Genomic DNA, 21,308 nt, shown 5'->3' with positions numbered 1-21,308 from the left:
TATTTTACTGAGTGTGAAATGAAAAGGAGATTAATGAAACACATCTAATGGGGTTTTTTTTGTTGTTGTTGTTGTTGCTTTTTTTTGTAGGCCATGGGGCTTAAACTCTGGGCCTGGGTGTTGTCCCTGAGCTCTTCAGCTCAAGGCTACCCTTGAGTCACAGGGCCACTTCACGTTTTCTAGTGATAACTGGACATAGCAGTCTCATGGTCTTTAGTGCCGGGCTGGCTTTGAACTGCCATCCTTAGATCTCAGCCTCAGGTGTGAGCCACCGTACTGCTTAAAACTAATGTTTTGTATGTGGCTAATAGGATCCTTAAGTAGAATGATTTTCAACTGTTGAGGAAATATAATATTTTTATATTTAATATACTGAAAACACCTAACCATCCACAAAACAGCACAGTAGAGTGATCTATGTTTATAAACATGACAATCTTACTTATTTTAGCTGATAATGACCAGGTCACAGCTACTCTCTGTAGACAGTGTTTTCATTGAATACAGAACAAAAAGTTTTATTCATCTTTCTGGCTATGTCCCACTGTTTTCCCTTACAAAAATAGAAATAAGATTAGAATCCATAATTGAACCTTCATGATTGCTAAGAATAAAATATCTAATTAAATTGCCTGAAAGAGCTTTTGAGTCAAGCTGATCATGACTGACAACTCTTGGACAAGAGCTTTCAGAAGGAACCATTGTGTTGTCAGTGTTCATACAAGTCTCATTATCTAGTTCAGGCACCCCTAGAACTTGTTATGTCCCTCAGGCTAGCTTATGAATTCATGATCTGCCTGATTTTCTACTTCCCAAACTCTAGGAGGACAGCCCAGTGGAATAGCTGGAATAGAATCTTCCTCTTCTCATCCATATTTACCTCTGTTACCTAGAAGGCCCGTCTAGGAAAGGAGGAGGAGAGGGAGAAGAAAGCTGTGACCACTGTTAAGAGCAAGATTGATAGACAAAAATGTTTCAAAGCTAAAATCTTTGCATGTCTTCACCAACTTACCTCCTGGATCATGCTTACCAATCTCCTGTCACTGGAAGAGGTATGAGGAGGTTCCCACAGAGCCCCACTTTCCGTGAGATGCACAGAGAAAAGCTTTTCAAGCAGTCTCGCCAAAAAGGGAGTCTCATCTTGGTGCCAGTGGCTCATACCTTGTAATCCTAGCTACGCAGGAGGCTGAGATCTGAGGATCACAGTCAGAGGCCAGCCCAAGCAGGAAAGCCTGAAATTCTTACCTCCAGTTAGCAAGTGAAAAAAAAGCCAGACCTGTTACTGTGGCTCAAGTAGTAGAACACTAACCATGAGCAAAAGAAGGTCAGGGACAGTACCAGGTATTGAGTTCAAGTTCCACAACCAGCACAAAGAAGAAAAAGAGAATGTTTCAAGATGGAAGTTTAGCTACCATTTATTTTAGTATAACAGGATAAATTCAGGAGAAAAAGAAATAGCATCTCATGAAGTTTGGCTGGTATCAGGCTCATGATGCTTCTGGCTCTGTCTCCTAGGTAGTTTCTTCAATGTACTTTTTTTTTTTCCAGTCCTGGGCTTGAGCTCAGGGCCTGAGCACTGTCTTTGGACTTTCTCAAGGCTAGAGCTCTATCCCTTGAGCCTCAGCACCACTTCTGGCTTTTTTCTATGTATGTGGTACCAAGGAATCGAACCCGGGTCTTCATGCATGCTAGGCAAGCACTTTAACCACTAGGCCAAACTCCCGGCCCCCTCAATGTACTTTCTTTTATTATTCATTCTTCTCTGTGGTTCGCCCTTTCTTTTCTGTTGTTGGCATTGGTACTGTGATTATTGCTCTTTGTTTCGTTGGCATTCATTTTCTGTTGTTGCTGCTGCTGGCCTTCTGGTCTGTGCACAATGCCGGAGGTTGGGGCAGAAGGTTTGAGCCGATTGAGTAATGCCCTTCAGCATGGCTGCGCTCCTAGTGCAGGGAGTGAGATGATACCTGCGTCATGCAACATCCACAGCCCTCTTTCCACCAGCCGTACTCCAGCCTAAAGAACGCAAGAAGGCATGGATGGACCACAACAAATCGTGCTGAGTGAAATAAGCCATGCTCGGAGAGACAAATGGCATGCTTTCTCTCATATGTGGAAACGACATCTAAAATACAACCGGATAGGACATCCTCTAGAGGATTCGAGGCATTCACACAGACTCAGAGCAAAGGAGGGCACCGCTAGAAGAGGACGCCAAACGCATACCTCCTCTGAACATTTAAAACGACTATTTATCAAAATGAATTCCAGAAAACGGAAACATGCGGGTGTGTTTTGTACAGGGCTTGTTGGTGGTGTTGTTACTGCTTTGGTTTGGGGAAGTTTTTTGTCTTCTGAAAGGGGCAAAGGAAGGGTGCAGAAATATAGGGGGACAGAGAAAAATGCACTCGTAACATGTACTATGTACTATGTGCAAAGTTAAGTGTGCAACTTGTGGGCAGAGATGGGAAAGGACAACTGGAGGAAAGAAAGTAAGGGGTGATGTTGTCCAAAAAGAATTGTACTCTGGGGGCCGGGAATTTGGCCTAGTGGTTAAAGTGCTTGCCTAGCATGCATAAAGACCTGGGTTCGATTCCTCGGTACCACATACATAGAAAAAAAAGCCGGAAGTGGTGCTGAGGCTCAAGTGGTAGAGCTCTAGCCTTGAGAAAGTCCAAGGACAGTGCTCAGGCCCTGAGTTCAAGCCCAGGACTGGCAAAAAAAAGACTTACGAAATGGGTAACCCTCTGTACAATGGCATAATAATAATAATAATAATAATAATAATAATAATAAATTATGTTTAAAGAAAGAATACAGCTAGGCGCCAGTGGCTCATGCCTGTGATCCTAACTACTCAGGAGGCTGAGATCTGAGGATCACGCTTCAAAGCCAGGCTGGGCACAAAAGTCCTTGAGATTCTTATCTCCAATTAATCGCTAGAAAACTGGAAGTGGCGCTGTGGCTCAAGGGTAGGGTGGTAGCCTTGAGCTGAAGAGCTCAGGGACAGCGCCCAGGCCCAGAGCTCAAGTCCCACGACCAACAAAATAAAAGTAGGCAGGGCTGTGGGAGAGGGACCCAGAAGATCCACTCATAAACATGCATCCCTATAGCAACATCAGAGAGAAATAACACAAAGGTTATGGACCCTGGGCTTAAGAGGAACTTCTTTACAGGGTGTGCCCATAACCTGTCAGACCACACATTGCTGACAAATTTGGAGAGTGGCCACACTTTTCTGTGTGTATTACCTCAGCCGAAACCACCAGAAGGTACCATTCTTGTAAGACCTAGACAAAAAGCCGGTCCCTCAGGTTTTGACACAATGCACATTGTGTTTAAAGCAACTAAGTACAGCCAAGTAGCTAGACGAAAACTACTTACTGTAGAAGAAAACTACTTACTAGAATTTGAATTCAACAGTACACAACTAATCATTAGATCAGGCATGTAGTAAAGAAACACGTCATTCACAAAAAGGCACTCATAAAAATGAAGAAATTTCCATCCCAAGATATTCAGAAACACACAAAAATAAAAAAGACACAAGACACCTTCAAAAGTTTATAACTCTCTTGAAAAGCATTTTGGATAAAATACCAAAACAAAAAGAAATCCAAATGATGTCAAAGAGTGAGGATTCTGAGGGGTTCAAACAAGAAGCCAAATGAGTTAAGCAAGATACGAAAGGCTAATTCAGTGAAGGGATACAAAGGGTTAGGGAGGTCATACAGTCATAGACCACTTGCCTGGCATGTACATGGCCCTGGTTTGATCCCAAAACTAAAAATCTCAATGGATGGATGGATGGATTGATCCATGTGTGAGTGGGTGAATGGGTGGGTGGGTAGATGGATAAATGGATACAAGGATGGATGGATGGATGAATAGATGGATGGATGGGTAGGTGGATGGATGGATGGATGGATGAATGGATGGCTATTTAGAAAGACAACAAAATGTATGTCTGAAAACCAGAAAAGTCAGTAAAGCAAGCAAAAGATGCAATTCAAAGACTTACCAGCCAGGTAAGGTAGGCTCTCATGTCATTATTACTCAGAAGGTACAATTGTGGTATCTAGATATCTTTCAAAAGAGGCCATTTAAGTCTGAAATCTGATTGGTAAAATTTTCTTTCCTTAAGGTTATTGTTCATTCTTATTGGTAGAGGTGATCCACTTGAGGCAGCATGGGAAAACCATTTCTATCATGGTCCACACACAGAGACCCAAGACTTGTGTGGATCTCTTCCTATATTAGCATATTAGCACACAACCAACTATCTTGTATCTTTCTCTAACTGCTGTGCAACATTCTACTGGAACAGTGCACACTTTATGATTTACTGACTCCATAGTTGAATCATTTGTATCCTTACAAATTTTTACATGAGGGTGTGAAGTAACATCCTGATGAAAGCTGGCCTGGACAGAGATCTCGATCGGTAAGTTTCAACTGCTGACAACCAACAAAGAGAGTCTTCCTTCTCCTCAAATTATCTTTCAGGAGTTCCAGGCTCTTTGGTCAACATAATGAGTCTTGAGAACCTACTTTTACAACAAGAACACAAACATCATGGTGTGAATATGACACACTAATTCATTTATAGCTACAAGATTTTCCCTTTTCTGTGATACTATGCTTTGAACTCGGGGTCTTGTGCTTGGTAGATGGGCTCACTACCACTAAGCCATATCTCCGGCCCTTGTGTGTGCTACCTATTTTAGAGATAGGCTATTGCTTCCTGCCTGGTATGCTTGAACTGCAATCCACCTGTTATCCATTTTTAGCTTGCATAACAGGTGCACGTTGCCTTATTCCGCTACTTCTTTTGAGAAAGAATGCCACGGAGCTTTCTACCTTGCCTGTCCTAGAACTAAGACCTTTCCATTCCCAGCCTCCCACCTTGAATAATAGGCTTATGCAACTGAAACCAGCTGTGAATTGAGAAAAGGTCATACACATTGTTGCCCTGGATGGCTTCAAACTGTGATCCTCCTGATTTCATCCTAATATTACAAATGGCTAAGATTGCACATACAAGGACCCTCAGGCTTTGGCATCTACCAAGAAATAGACCATTGAAGAAAAATGCAGGCTGAAGCAAGGCAACAAATAAGTTTGGCTATCAAGCTCTTTCCTGTACTTGTGGCCACTTGTTGAATCCCTTCCAGGAACACAGTCCTCAGTCAGAGAATTATTCGAGCATCATACTTGCATAGTTTTTCATGGAGCCTTTGGGCCCGGCAACAATGTATCCTCTCATTGCAAGATGCTAAAGTAGACATTACTGAGCAGCCTTCAGCTCCTACTGCGTCTCCATTTTCCTGGCCCCTACCCAGGCTGTGGTCCACAGACTGTATAAATGCCTCATTCTTTTCTCCTTCATGTCCACGCCCCTGCTGAATGAGATTAAAGGTATGAATAACAATCGGAGCAGAGAAATGACCACTGACTGACTAAGCTGTTCTATACCCCAGTACACACATGGGGGGACATGTGAAGGAATATTATAGAGATTTCTATGCTATATGCATTTTTCATAGTTAGAAGATGATTAGCTAGTATATACAAATAAAACTAACACTACTAAGGAAAAATGTAGATGAACTTTAGACTTGAGGATGGAAAAAGTCATTCCTAAGTCTGCTAGCAATAAAATTATACTATCTCCTGGAAGATTATGTTTCGGTCCTCAAAGCACTAACCAGAAATTAGCTTATTTATCCAAAAATTTGCCATATTTTCATTGTTGATACCTTTAGTGATGAGATAGTGATTGAGTTTTATTTTCTTTCCTAAACTGGATCATATTTTCTTTTTCTGTAGTGAGCATGTATTGTTTGTAAGCAAGAAAAAAGTTAAGAAAATTATTCATTTATTGTTGAAAAACTTCTAATTAGTTCCCAAGTGTTCTACATTGCTGAAATTTTTAATTGTCCTGCATAATCCATTGGAGGCTGAGTTTTTCCTCTGAAAATTCTTCTAATTGGACCTTGTGTTGATGTAACGAGAAGGACTGTGCTTTAATGAGGTCCCTCCACCTCCTGAGGCCGGCACCGTCTCTGTGGCTTTAATCTGCTTCCAAAAGGCAACTCTTGGTAAATTCTACACCGGTGAGCATCCTACTTGACAGTTAGACCTCATGAGAGCAATTTGCTTCAACAACATTTCATCAGTATTACCTAATGAGAAATGTTCTCTCTTTTCAAAGTACTCAGAAACATGTGGCAGTCCAACACCAAAACTGCACACACGTGAGGGAAGCGCTGAGCCAGCTTTCATAGTCACCGCCGTAGTGTTTCTCCAACAGGGAACACCTCGCTGAAACCTAACACTGTATTTTACAACACCTTAGCACACACTGTAATGACGACGCCCATGCAGTGACCAAAACAAAAAGTGTATAAATTTGATGAAAACTGTAAACAAACCCCTTTAACAGAAACTCAAGACAGTTCTTCATTTATACGATTTTGAGCCAGTACAATCATCCATTAGATTCTGAGGCCCTCACATAAAAAGAACTGAATAATCTATTATAAAATGGCATGCTATTATTAATGGTAATATGTTATTCATTTGAAGCATTTTGTTTTTCCTTGCTTATGGGAAGTTATTAGTTTCTTCTGGGCATTTGGATACTCGTGATCATCCTGCTTCAGCCTCTTACGTGCTGAGATTGAAAGCATATGTTATCACACCCAAGTAAAGCTGCACACTAACTGCCTGGACACATGTGCTTTAAATGATTCCCTAGTGACTTACAACTTTTTACACAGTGTAAATACTATGTAAACAATTGTCACATTATAGTTCAGGGGTTGATGATAAGAAAAGTATGCATTTAGAAAAACAAGTTTTTCAAGTCATTTGCATTTGCAAGTTTGGAGAAACCAAAAGTATACCACGTGACCTCTCATCTCACCTTATAACTAAGCAATTCCCTTAAATATGTACACGTTGTTCTCCCTGTGTAACCTGTGAACAGCAGGTTTCTGGACCCCTTTCCTAGAGCTTTGGGCTGGTGAAGGGGCGGTGTCGAGGGGTGGCTAGACCTCTTGGGGAAGAGATGGAACTGGCATAGGCCTGGCCCCAGGTGAACGACATGGCTTACCTGCCAGGACCGGTCGATCTGGTGTTGCTCTTTTCTGTGAAGGTCATTGAGGCTCTAGGATGGCTTGAGGGCTCTTGTGTCCGCTAGAACTGGGACATGGAGTCTGGTTGCAAACTCTGTATCTGGTATCCTCAATCTTCCCAGAAGCTGCGTCCCCACCTTCTACCACCTGGGGTCAATGAGAAGCAGCTAGAAAGGACCTACCTGTTCTACCCTGTCTGGGAAAAGGGAGCTCACTGATTAGAGAGAAACCTGGGCTCCTCTCTATAACCAGGATGTACACAGGAGCTACAGTTTCATAAGGGATGCCTTTTTTGTGGTTGGTGGTTGTGGGACTAGAACTCAGGGCCTGGGCGCTGTCCCTGAGCTCTTCAGCTCAAGGCTACCGGCTTACCCTCGAGCCAAGCCCCACTCCCCGTTTTCTAGAGGTTAAATGGAGATGAGAGTCTCAGGTCCGTTTGTGCCCAGGCTGGGTTTGAACCCTGATCCTCCGATCTCAGCCTCCTGAGTAGCTAGGATTACAGGCGTGAGCCACCAGGCTGGTAAGTGATGGCCTTTTTAAATAGTTTTCTATTCTCAGCCCATAATGCGATCTATGTCTTGTCTCTGCATGAGTGAAGCGACTCCTTCCTAAAGGGGGTTCTGTGTACTTTGACCCCACTGCTTGGAAACAGCCTGACTTATCTTTGTCTATCCACCCTAAAAGGCCCTGTATGGATGGATGCACGAATGTGTGTGTACACGCATGTGTTATGTGAATAGGGTTATGGAGAAGAGCAGTCTAAGCCACTAGACTGCATCAACACACACACACACACACACACACACACACACACACACACCATTTTCATTGCTTTTGTGTAGTAGTCTAAGTTTCAAAACTTCTTATGGAAATTACATATGTACACAAAAGCAGAGAAAAATGATGTTTATTGTAATTAAAAAGGTGATGTACCCAGGGGTTACAGCTGCATAAGAAAAACATTTCTTAAATCTACCCTTCTTACAGATTTGTAGTAATTATAAATGATCCGTTGATTTATTCTGAAGGTAGAGGAGGACTGAGTGCTGTAAGAAGTGAGAGCTGTGCTGGGAGCGTGGCCTAGTGCCCGGATTCAACTTCCCTTTCATATGCCCAAAATCACCATTCAAATTTGCCACAAAGACAGCATGATGATGCCCTGTTGTCAGACTTCTCACAGGCTGCCACACTGCCACCCCAAAGAGGCATGGAGCCTGAAAGGACACAGTGCAGAACCCGCTCAGAAGCCCTGAACTATGGCTAAGCGTCATTGCCCCCTCTTCCCTGGGGCCTTGGACAATGTGTCATGCTCCTCACTGATGGAAGAACAAGTAGGTCTGAGCATGAGGAAAATGGCGCCAGTTTGTATGAAATTTCTAGGGAGATTTAAAAGAAAAGCCTACTTTCCTATTGGAGTGACACACATACATTAAAAAGTATGACAAACAAATCCAGCTCAAGCTGCAAGGGACTTTAGCAGGACTTGCTTGTGAGCCATGGCCTGCTGATGGGGAATTGAACTCAGCGAAGTCATCACCCCCCAACTTTTTGAAGCGTTCTAAAGTCATTCTTTATAAAATGCCCAGCAGAGGGCAGAGCAGACTAGACCTGGAGAAGAACTGTGTTTGGATGCATTTGATCCTTGTCCTTATCCAACATGTTCAAGGCGTCAGTAAACATTGTCACAGGGTGGGCAATTGTGCCATGTGGATCAGGCATAAGGTCCGGTTGGAATGTGCTTGTTTTCACCCGTCCTAGCTGCCCGACTGTTGCGTTGTGTACACATTCGGACGGGATGCTCATAGTGACACGTGTATGGCCAAGCAGATTTGGTGGTGACGATTCTCCCCTGGACGCCTACATGGCACCGTCCATCACTACAAATGCCAGCTAGGAAGGAGGAGGCCCTACTTCGGTCCCAATGTGCTTTCAGCGTCTCTGATGAGCAGGGCGTTTGGTGTCTTCAGCAATAGGGATTCACCACCTGGTTCTGGCATGGTTGCGGGACCAGCAGCTCATAGTGAAATAATAGACTTGGGCACTGGGGATTCATTGAATAACATAAGACTTTGGGAAATGTATGCATGGCGTGCATGCATGACATACACCCACACCCGTGCATGGCAACTTCATTGAATATCATTAGCTGTTGTTTTATTCTCAATTAAAGCAGCTTGTTGTATTGCAAGACAGGTGAAAACACACAGGATGTTTTGTGGATACCCATAACTTGGTGAAACCTTTAATAATTCACCAGTGGTCCATTTATAGGAGAACTCCTTCAGATTCATGTCTGTGACAGGATCCACACAACTGATGAGCCTTACGTAATCCACTGGCCAATCCCCCACTGGACATATTCAATTTATATCTATCCAGCTATTGTAACCACACGTCACCACCATAGTGAAGAGTGGCTTTTCATGCTTGGGAAGCATGTGACATGTCACAGGATAACGTGAATGCTCAGAGCCTTTGCTATTTTCCTGTCTGTGTGGTCCCCTACTTGCACCATCATTTCTTTCTTCCCCACTGGGAAGCTTCCTCATATGTCAGGGGCGCGCACCGTTGTGGGAATACTCTCCTGTATAGAGCATCGGGTTAGTAGGTTGTAATTGGCCACATGAAAGATAGTCAGGGGCTCTGATTCATTTGTATTTCCTCTTTAATTTTCCCACCCTATCTGTTGTCCACACAATCATCTACCAAGCAGTTGCCCATGCGCCACAAAGACCATTCTATTGGCCACTCTTCCTTGTGCTTCATCCAACCAAATCATACCTGTATTCATTGTATCACTACTGTTTTGCACCCCAGCACCTTCAGAGATCGTCCCTGACCCTTCTAGCACCTGGTCTGCCTATTGGTTCCCTCAGTAGGAGTGGCTCTGTATGGGACCATGGCATTTGTCACAGGGGTAACAAGTAAGACTCCATGCTGATATAAGTATACCTGCCACTCCTGTACAGTATGATTTTTGTGCTACACCACTAAGTGGCTCAGTGAAAAGGCTTATATGTGGCTAGCAATGGCTTATACCAGTACCGCGGGCTTGCAACCTTTTCCATGCCTGGGATCCTATTTGAACTGCTGCTCAAATTATTTCTGCCATAGCCTTCCAAATATATCCCCCAGAGCTCCTGGTAACCTCTAAAACCAATACATGGTGAGTAATTGGAGTGCAGAACTATGTAGCCTATAGCACAAAAAAAATTCAGCTTGCTTGAAATCCCCTTGAGCCTGTACTGCTTCCTATTACTTAATACACAGACTACTGCAGAATAATCTTACTGACCTTTACAAATATCATTCATGTCTTATGAAACCATAAGTCTCCCCCAAATTTGACAAGCATGCCATCTTGTACCTTGTAGAGATTGCTCTCTCATCTCTGTCCCTTCAATTATATTTCTTCCACATGACCTTTCTAAGTCTGAAAGACATTCAGAGGTCAGCATGCTATCATCTATGGTTAAAAAAAGTCACTGAACCACTAGCCCTGAAACTGCCCCACATCCATACCTTTAAAAAAATCATTTGATAGTAAATGAACACAGATAACAAATCAAGATTCAGAGCTACCATCCCATCACAAATTGTAATATTATATAGTTAACCTTTGGGGGAGTATTATTAAGGTCCAGTCCTGTCTAGGTAACTCTGACTTTGGCCCAGGAGGTGATGATAAAAACATTACCAAGATCTGAAACAGCTGATAAGATGGCACCAGTTGTATAAGTTGTTCAGTCAGGACAGGAATTCTGGGTACAGCCATATGGGTAGGAAACACTACAAATATTTAGCTCATTATCATCTACACTCATTTTCCAGGAGATGTCTGGCTTCATTACTGGCCATAACGGGCTGGTTAATGGACTTTGGGCCCGGCAAATGATTTCTAACTTTTCCAGTTCCTTGATGCCAGACAGTAGTATATGTGTATGTGTGTGTGTGTGTATATATATATATATATATATATATATGTGTGTGTGTGTGTGTGTGTATGTATGTATATGTATATGATGTATATGTATATGGTGTATATGCATATGTATATGCATATGTGTATGTATATGGGACAGGCAACCTCACCAGCTCCCATTTCTTTTCATCAGAAGAAATCCTCTGGCTGTGGTATGCAAGGGTTGTCCCTGAAGCATATCCACTCCAGTGTCTCCTCTTGCAGAGAAGTACATACTGAAATCCTGGGGAAGATTAACACCTCCTCCCAAGATAAGCTAGTCATTTTGTACGTGTACTGCTCCCTCTCCATGCTCACGTATAGCCATCCATTGCCCAATATGTTTGGGAAGATTGCCATAAATTGACGATTCTCACTGTCCCCAGTGTCCACCAGAATCCATGTGGCGTGCATGAGTAAGGGACTAACTCTCCCAGTGCAATGGAAGGTTTCTGGTAAGCATGTATGTCTCTCACTTGCAGGCATCCTACTCCTGTAGAAGAGTTTCCACCCCACCTCACGAGGTACTGTTTCACTTGCAGGAGAGGGGAGGGCGCAGAGTTAGGACATGGACCTATTTCTGCCTTGGTGAACTGCTGGAAGGCTTCAGAGCCTTCCAAAACCTTGCCAAGACAGCACTGAGTTTCTTACCAATTGTAATCCCATGGGGTGCCACATGAGACATTCCTTCTGAAAGCCACTTTTAACTTTTTGCCCGTGCCCTATTTCCTCCCATTCGGTTTTTGGTGAGTTTTTGGGGGGTTCTTTGGCTTTGTTTTTTGACTTTAGGATAAAATCCTATTTTCCTGTACAAAACCTTTTCTTTTTAGTGTTGAAATTATGAGTTTTATTTCACTATTGGAGTTTTTTTTCTTTTTTTGTGTAAAATATTTTCTTGGGGCAGGAGCGTAGCCTAGTGGTAGAGTACTCAGTTAGCATGAACAAAGCCCTGAGTTCAATTCCTCAGTAACACATACATAGGAAAAGCTGGAAGTGGGCTGTGGCTCAAGTGGCAGAGTGTTAGCCTTGAGCAAAAAGTGTCCAAGGACAGGGCCCAGGCCCTGAGTTCAAGCCTCAGGACTAGCCAAAAATATATATATATTTTTCCCTTGCTGGGCACGGTGAGGCTGAGATCAGAGGATCACAATTCAAAGCCAGCGTGGGCACTAAAACAATAAAAGACATAATCTCTAATTAATCACTAGAAAACCGGAAGTGGTGCTGTAGCTCCAGGGGTGGACGGTAGCCTTGAGCTGAAGAGCTCAGGGACAACACCCAGACCAAGTTCAAGCCCCAAGACACACACACACAAAAAAGATATATCATAGAACAAAGGAATATAGCAAAATAAATTTAGCACTATTACAGGAGAGCTGAGTATAAGACACAGAATGACTTAAATTCATTAAAGTCCCTTATCCTCATTTACTTAGAGAATACAGTACATATTTACTGCAAGTCTTATGCACACGCTTCCACTTGTTGGATTTCCAAAAGACTCTTGCAGTTTTCTTCTTGATCTCCCATGAATGAGAGCGTCACGGAATGTTACATTCCAATAGTGCAGCCCAAGACAGCAGAACATCCAACTGACCTTGACAAACAAACATGAGACAAGAAGGAGAGAAAACAGAGTCCTAAAAGCTTTATATGTTAACTATATAATTGCAGCTAAGTTTTTGGACACAAAACATAACTGTTCCTCTAGGGAAGACCATGTAGCCTGGGGTCCAGGCTGGACAGGAAAATCACCCGTGGGCCCAACAGTGGGAGGCTGCACCCAAGCCCCTTGTTTCTTTTGTCCACAGGACCCTTATGTAATTTTCCTGCTAAATTAGAAGCTACTGTAGGGGACTCAATTTGCATATCTCGTTCTAGCGGGAGTTCCTCATTTAAGTGAGCAGTTACCTCTGTGCATATAAATCAGTCTCACCAATAACAGGGTTCATGCAACCTCAGCCAAAGCTCTTCTGCAGTTCCATCCCATACACTTGAGAGTGCTGCCCATTTTCAGGGTATACCTTTGCTCATTAAGAGGATATGCCACTCTATACCACATGGAAAAGGATGGCACCCCTGACTCATCCTTGGGTCTGTTCTGTCTCTATTCCAGGAATTTCCCAGGAAGATGTAAAATATATGACTGTCTCTGAATTGGGATGACACAGACACATGAAGTCCAGCTCAAAATTTAAATGTTTATTCAAGATTATTTACAGCACATTGTGAAGCTCATGGGCAGCTTCACTCATAGAAACCCCTCCCACTTCACTTCCTACCCTGACCTAGCAAACTTCAGCAGAGAGGGAAAAAGCAAAGCAGACCTAGAGAAGAAATAAATGTTTAGGTGCAGTCCATTCTTCTCCTCATCAGAAATTCCATTTTGCTGCATGTGGCACACACCCGTGGTACACAGAACAACTAAATGGTAGCCGGTTCCAAAATGCCATTAGCTGGGATTCAGGTCTATTTCCCTGCAAACACACATGGTTCCTTCCTACCCTTCACCGTCTATTGCTTCCATCTAATAGCGACCTCTGCTGGCTTGGAGGACAGGGCCATTGCTCAGGAGTGGTGACAAATGGTAGGAGAGGAAAATTAGGAAGAGCAGGCAGGTAGCTGCAGTTTACAGGGTTTTTTTTTGTTTGTTTTTTTTCATTCTATGCCTCATTTTTTTTCCAGTATTGGGCTTGAACTCAGGGCCTGGGCACTATCCTTGGGCGTTCTCACTTGAACCACAGCACCACTTCTGACTTTTTCTGGTATGTGGTGCCGAGGAATCAGACCCAGGGCTTCGTGCATGCTAGGGCAGCGTTCTACCACTAGGCCTTGCTCCTGGCCCTCTATGCTCATTTTAAGCAGAAATACTTTTTTCAGTTCAATTCATGAGGAAATGAGTTGTTAACTGAGCATAAATGTGAGAGGGAAGTAGTCTTGGCCTTTGTTTGCTGAGTGAAGGATCCATGAAAGCCTCAAGCTGATTCCCCCCTGACTGTTCTAAAAATGGCTGAATGTTCATAGATATCGTGATAACAATGATTTACTTCTTTCTATGAATAAGTAGCAAGTGACACCTGTCTTTAAATAAACTTTTAGTGCCTGTTCCTCCCGGAGGAGTAAGACCTTCTCTTCAATTTTCTCTCTTCCCTTTGGCAAGTTCTCATTTTCTGCTAGAGCAGGTGTGAGGATACAGGCCTGTAATCCCAGCTACTAGGAGGCAGACTTGGGAAGGTTGTGGGTTGAGGCCAGCCTGGGCCTAAAACAGTGAGACCTCATCTCAAAAAGGAAAAAAAAAGACAGAGTACAGTGGTTCATGCCTAGAATTCGAGCACCATGGAAGGCACACGTAGGAAGATTACAATTTGAGGTTGGAAAAAGTCTAGGACCCTATCTGGACAATAAAGTATGGGAGGAACGGGATTGGAAGCATTTACTTCAGTCTTTGGTGTAGCCGTGGGATCAGAACATGTTTTCTCATGCTCACTGTACCTGGTCTTTAATCCCAGAATTTTAAAGGACCCAGCTAGATAGGATAGTAAGTTTTTATTCCATAAGCATCAGAAGGTATCTCTGTGGCAAAGCCCATTGGAACTCATGGGAACTTGTTGTGTGTTCGATGCTGAAATGAAGAGCATAAATCATAGTTCTCTCCTTGCACAGTGTCCCGGATGGTAAGACAGTGCACAAACCAGCTCGCCACTAAACGCAACAGAAGCACATACGGGAGACCACGGGCGCATCCTTCAGCCTGCTGTGTGCACTTTAACAGCAAATGGCCCTTTTGCAGAGATCTGATGGATGACGAGCCAGCTGGCTGGAAGCGGGAGTGAGGCAATCTTGCAACTGAGGATGAGTGTGAGTGGAGTTTTACTACTACTCATGGTTCTTTTTGCATTGTTGGATCTCAAATTATATCTCCATTATTCTCTGATGGTGCCGGAATGCAGCTTCTGAGATGCTGCTGTCTTTCCACGTCTTTATATGGTTGATATCTATGAGAGAGAGTTCTATTTTAGCCAGCCTGTCTCTTTGGACAGAGAAGTGTTGTGTGGGTCTGGGTCTCCGACCTTGCTCCAGGCGATGGGTGCAGTGGTCTGTGAGGAAACACAACAGCCACAAGACCTTCGGTCCTGTCATGCGCAGGTGCAGACAGTTCTACATGAACTTAGAACCATGGAACCCCTCAAATGGAGATTTGGAGCCACAAGCCATGCTGTGGGGTGATGGTAGCTTGTCGAAAATCAAGCTGCCCAGACCTGTCAGGGCACGTGTTCCACTGTCACGTGGGCTGGGAAGCTGCCTCATTGCTTGCGGCTTGTGAAGAGTCTCCGGAGGGCAACTTTGACATCCTTGTTCCTCAGACTGTAGATCATGGGGTAGAGCATAGGAGTTACGTTGGTGTAGATTAAGGACACGATTTTGTCCTCTTCCGGGGTGTAGCAGGACTTGGGGCGGATGTAAATGAATATGGCACAGCCATAATGCAGAAGAGACACGAGCAGGTGGCCTGCACAGGTGGAAAAGGCCTTGCTCCTGCCCTCTGCGGAGCGGATTTTGAGGATGGCAGTGATGATGAATCCGTAGGAAAACAGGATCAGCAGAAAGGGAATTAACAGGATGAGCAGGCAAACGAGGAAAACGGCAATCTCATTGGCCCGGGTGTCTGAGCAGGCCAAGTAGAGCACAGCAGGGATGTCACAGAAGAAATGGTTTATCACATGGGACTGACAAAAGGGCAAGAGGAATATGAGCACGGTGAGGGTGAGTGAAAGCACAAAGCCGCTGACGCACGCCGTGGCCAGCATCTGCACGCAGAAGGCCCTGGTGACAAGCAGCGTGTAGTGCAAGGGGTTGCAGATAGCCACAAAGCGGTCGTACGCCATTGCGGTGAGGAGGAAACACTCAGCCCCACCCAGGGCAATGAAGAGATGCATTTGCAGGGCGCAGCCCAGGAAGGGCATCTTCTGCTTCATGGACAGAAAACTGGCCAGCATGTTGGGGACGATGACTAATATGTAGCAGATTTCAATGATGGACAGGTTCCGGAGGAAGAAATACATGGGGGTCTGGAGGTGGCAGTCGGTGATGGTGACCACAACGATGGCTGTGTGCCCCGCCACGGTGACGAGATGCATGGCTAGGAAGAGTCCAAAAAAGAAGCTCTGCAGCCCAGCCAGGTCCCCAAAGCCCAAGATAATGAACTCGGAGCTGAAGGTGGAATTTCTCATCCATGGACCCATCCTATATTTTCTCGGAGAGCTCCTGAGCACGAAGGGTGTTTTCTAGAAATTCAAGCCATGAGACACCCTGGAGCCCTTTCCATGGATGAAAATGTGGCCAGCTCTTCCAGAATTCGCTCTTGCCCTCATTCTATTGTCTTCTAAACTCTGCCCTCTGCTCCTACACGATGAGAACTTTTCATTTGAGGTCATGCTTATTCACCCTCGGAGTTAACAATAAAGATAAGTGAATGCTACTTATGAAATCGTTTCTCAGACGTTTAAAGACAGTGTTTCTAGCCGACATGATGTACATTTGGAAGACCTGACTATGGGTTGAACGTGGTGAGCTAAGTAGGTTTAAATGGACGGTGGGCGTGCAGAGTTGTTGATGAAGCTGTGGGGAGATCTTACAGGAAAGAAGTGTCTAACAAGGTCATGTTTTCTTTTAGGTTAAAGACCAGGTTTCAAACTCAGTACCTGACCCTTTCATTCATCAGCTAGGGCTGTACTGACTGAACGAATGTTTCTAGCCCCAAGTTAATCTTTTTTTTTTCTTCCGGTCATGCGACTTGAAATCTGGGTCTGGGCGTTGTCCCTGAGCTCAAGGCTACCACCCCACCCAGTAAGCCACAGCACCACTTCCCGTTTTCTAGTGGTTACTTGGAGATAAGAGTCTCTAGTTCTTTAGTGCCCGGGCTGGCTTTGAACCACGATCCTCAGATATCAGCCTCCTGAGAAGCTAGGATGACAGGCGTGAGCCACCGCGCCTGGCTCCAAGTTAATCTCAAACAGTTTTGACCTTGAACTTTTGATCCATTTTCCTTTCCTTCTGCACCCTCCAAATGCCCAAAATGCCAGCAACTAGCAGGATGTGAATAAGACTCTAGAGAGAAAGAACACGAGACCTGCAGCAGCTGCTTCCTCCTCCACATTACACGGAGGTTCCTGTGTTTCTTCTTTCCACACACCCCGCTAGCCTGCTTGTCTTGTCAGTTCTTTATGTCCTCACAGCACTAAGGCCTTCCACAAGCATGTTGCTTACCATGGACTCCTGTAACTCTTTGATTATTTCTGGCTACATCAGTAGCCTATAATTTCCAGGATGGCAATAATGGTGTCATATTCTACCTGTTAAACAACATTCGAAGTTAGAAATGTTTATTAAGTGGACACCTATTGCTCGTGTCTAGAGCCCCCAGCTAGTAGCAGCTGTTGACAAAGGGCTGCACCAGTGCCAGGGGAAAAATAAACAGGACGGAGTAAGGAGAGTCGGGAACAATGGGAAGGGGTTTCAATGAACCTTTGGCTAATTTGCTTCCTTGTCTTACTGTCACTGTCTACTTTCTTGTCATCTTTTCATTACAGCAATGGAAAGGAGGAAAGTTTCTATAGATTTTAAATATTTATAAAACCAAGAATCAACTTGACTTAAGATCTCTGTGGAAGTGGAGTTGATACTTATTTTTAGGAGCATATCATTTCTACTGGGATCAATGAATCTCAAAGTAGGACCAATGAAATCAAAGAAAATAGTCTGATTATACCTTGCTTGGCATAGGTAGTGGTTGCGATTCTAGTTTCTAAATCATTTATATATTTTTGTCAACCCTGGGTCTTGAACTCAGGGCCCGAGCAGTGTCCGTGGGCTCTCTCAAGTCTAGAGCTCTACCACTTGAGCCACAGCACCACTTCCACCTTTTCTATGTATGTGGTACTGAGGAATTGAACCCTGGTCTTTGTGTATGCTAGGCAAGCACTCTACCACTAGGCCAAACTCTCGGCCCATCATTTACATATTATACTGAGAAATATTTCAATTTTTATTTACCTAATACATACATAGAACTTTGAGCTAGACAGATCCTTAGAAGACAATGTGCCAACTGTCCACTTAAAAGCTAATCGTTTTAGACATCCCACCCTTACTCTAGCCCTACCACTGCTTCTGCTCCTGCCCAAAGTCCTCTCTCTTAAGGGAAATGAACACCTCTGAGCCTAAGTATTCCTCCTTCGCCATATGCCCCATCTACTATGGTAAGGACCCAACTAAAAGGACAGGAAGAGGCCAAGGTGACCAGCCTCCTTCCAACACCTAGAGCTTAACCTGTACTGTGACTAAGCCCAGTTTCCCATCCTCTATATGAACAGCCTTCCCATGGGCCTCTTCATTGTTCTCCATAATTGTCAGTAACATTGTGCTTCTCCCATCAGGACTGCACGGATATAGGAACTTTTCTGGCATTGGGCCATAAACCTTGAAACTACTGGGAAAAAAAAAAAACAGGAAAATAAGGGCCGAGAGTGTGCCCTAGTGCTAGAGTGCTTGCCTAGCATACACAAAGACCCCGGTTAGATCCCTCAGTACCATATACATAGATAAAAGCTGGAAGTGGTGCTGAGGCTCAAGTGGTAGAGCTCTAGCCTTGAGAAAGTCCAAGGACAGTGCTCAGGCCCTGAGTTCAAGCCCCAGGACTGGCAAAAAAGAAAAACCACAAAAATGAAAGTAGGAAGTAAAAAATCATGTTCCTTCCCCCACATTCTCTAGAGAGTCATTCTTAAGAGTGAGGGACATTCTTTTCCCTGTTTTGTCTTATGCATATAAACACACTTGGCCTGGTGGGAGGGGTACATGCCTACAGTTCTAGCACTTAGAAGGTTGAAACAGGAAGATTGTAAATTCGAGGCCAGTTTTGAATACATAGTGAGTTCCAGTCCATCCTGAACTACACAGAGAGATTCTGTCTCAAAATGCACACACACACACACACACACACACACACACACAGAAACACACACATTAAATACATGACATAGGTATTCATACATTAAAATATTAAATTGGATCATAGTATACAAGCTGACTGCCCTAATTACCATAATATCGCTTAATCATATGTCTGAGAGAGGTTTTCAATCAGTTCAATTAGTTTATTTCACTCTTTTAACTGCAACTTGGTTTGCTTAGTAGAGACACACTGCAATTTAATGAACGATAATGTATTAACATTTTTTTTGTCAGTCCTGGGGCTTGAACTCAGGGCCTCGGCACTGTTCTTGGACACTTTTTTTCTCAAGGCTAGCACTTTACCACTTGAGCCACAGCACCAGTTCTGGCTTTTTCTGTGTATGTGGTACTAAGGAATCGAACCCAGGTCTTCATACATGCTAGGAGAGCCCTCCACCACTAGGCTACACTCCCGGCTCCATAATGTAGTAATAACACAAAATATTCCTATGTAAATAAAACATGGTAAGAATAAATTTACTCATTCTCATATTACCTTGATGTTTAAGTGGTATGCCATTTTCTCTTACTCTACTCCAAGCTATAAAAGCACATCTGAGGCTCGAGCACAGAGCAGCAGTCAGGCTGTTCTTTTCTCCTGTACAGGAGAGGCCGAGAGTTATCTGAGAAGGCAGATCCGTGCCTGAATTGGAAATCTGGGGAGTGGCCTCATCAGATATTCTGCTGTTACCAAGTGCTGGTAGAGAACCCAAGATGCATGAAGAGCCCATGTTCAGGACAGCACTGAAGGAGGTGAGTGGCTTGGATCCAATAGAACATCTTCGCAGAACCCAGACAGTGGCTCTGCCAGCCTGTCTGCACCGTGGAGACCAGTCCTCCCAGTATCGCTAATGGCTCTTCTGAAAAGCGTGTCATTGAAGCAGTTGTTATGGACTGTGACTTGCTTTAAGTAGTGGCAAAGGCAGGATCGAGTCCTCAGAGAGGTCAGGAAGAAAACCATCCCCAGGATGTACCCAAGGGGAATGCCTTCCCCAGGTCACAGAGCTAAACCCAAACTGCAATGGCTATTGCTTTATTTTACAATGATAAGGCAGATCTAGTAACACTGCACTATGGAATTTACTTCTGTGTGAATGGACTTCCAACTGATTTGAGCAACAGAAAGCATATACATTTACTTCACTTTAAATCTAGTGATCGATCACACCGTGTTGGGAAGATGTTAAAAGTGGGTAATGCGCATCTGAGACTGGAGGCCTCTGGAATGACCCCCCTTTATCCTGCTCAGATTTTCTGGTTCTGAGCAATAACTAGAATGGATCATAGGGTTATTCAGGACTTCTATTTTCCTCGGTACCACATACGTAGAAAAAAGCCAGAAGTGGTGCTGAGGCTCAAATGGTAGAGCTCTAGCCTTGAGAAAGCTCAAGGACAGTGCTCAGACCCCGAGCTCAAGCCCAGGACTGGCAAAAGATAAAAAAAAATGAAAAAATAGGAGGCATGTACAGAATTGACAAGTCCGCTGACATCCTGCAGCAAGCTGTATCCACCAACCAGCAGACTCTGTAAAGCCTGGTCGTTGTTTCCCCATATGTTGACATGCTTGTGGTATTTGTCAGTTGGCTCAGAATTCACTGCCAGGCATGAGCTGTGCCTTGCTGTGAGGAAGGATGCAGTCACTCTGGCAAGCAGAATACACACTGGAAAATGGAACAGAATTCTTTCAGATGGAGCACACTAATTAATAAACAGCTTGCAAATGACAGCACTGAAACTGAGACTTTTGAGGACTACGAAGAGACCCTTACTAATAACCTCGTCTTGTCTGGGTGTGCTCACTTTATTTGTAAACAGTGGTCATATTCACAGGCATATTCACGCCTTTTGGAAAGAGACACAATTCCACGCGCCATAGTCAGGAAAGATAAGACAAGCGCAGTCCTACCCCGAAGTCTAAGAGAATCTCAAAAACAGCCATTCTGTGACCAATGTCAGTGCTCAGAGTCAACTAAGTATTTTAACTCACAAGCTAGAACCACAGAGTCTAGACTTGTTCTGTCACTCTTAATCCTATCTGAAAGACTAGAGTACATGGTGTCAGATGGAAACCCTGTCAACTCCCAATAGAGGTAGACCCAGTTCTTCCGTAAGCTTCCGTAAGAACACAGGATTCAATTGTCCCAAAGTAGCGCAAACCAGTTGCAACTAGTGGGATAAACCATGCTAACACATGAATACTAAGT

At 44.0% G+C, this 21,308-nt stretch overlaps 1 protein-coding gene across 1 annotated transcript; it reads right to left on the bottom strand.

Annotated features, from left to right (window-relative positions):
- Window positions 1–15,398: 15,398 nt before the first annotated feature.
- On the bottom strand, window positions 15,399–16,337 carry LOC150041762 (olfactory receptor 10Q1-like). The gene has a single exon (XM_090326977.1). The coding sequence runs from the start codon at window positions 16,335–16,337 to the stop codon at window positions 15,399–15,401; it is 939 nt and encodes a 312-aa protein (XP_090183103.1).
- Between the last annotated feature and the right edge of the window lie 4,971 nt (window positions 16,338–21,308).

This window comes from Megascapheus bottae, chromosome X (assembly GCF_031878675.1).
Source record: "Megascapheus bottae isolate mThoBot1 chromosome X, mThoBot2.hap1, whole genome shotgun sequence".
NCBI lineage: Eukaryota > Metazoa > Chordata > Mammalia > Rodentia > Geomyidae > Megascapheus > Megascapheus bottae.
This window is presented reverse-complemented; position numbering and strand designations above follow the sequence as displayed.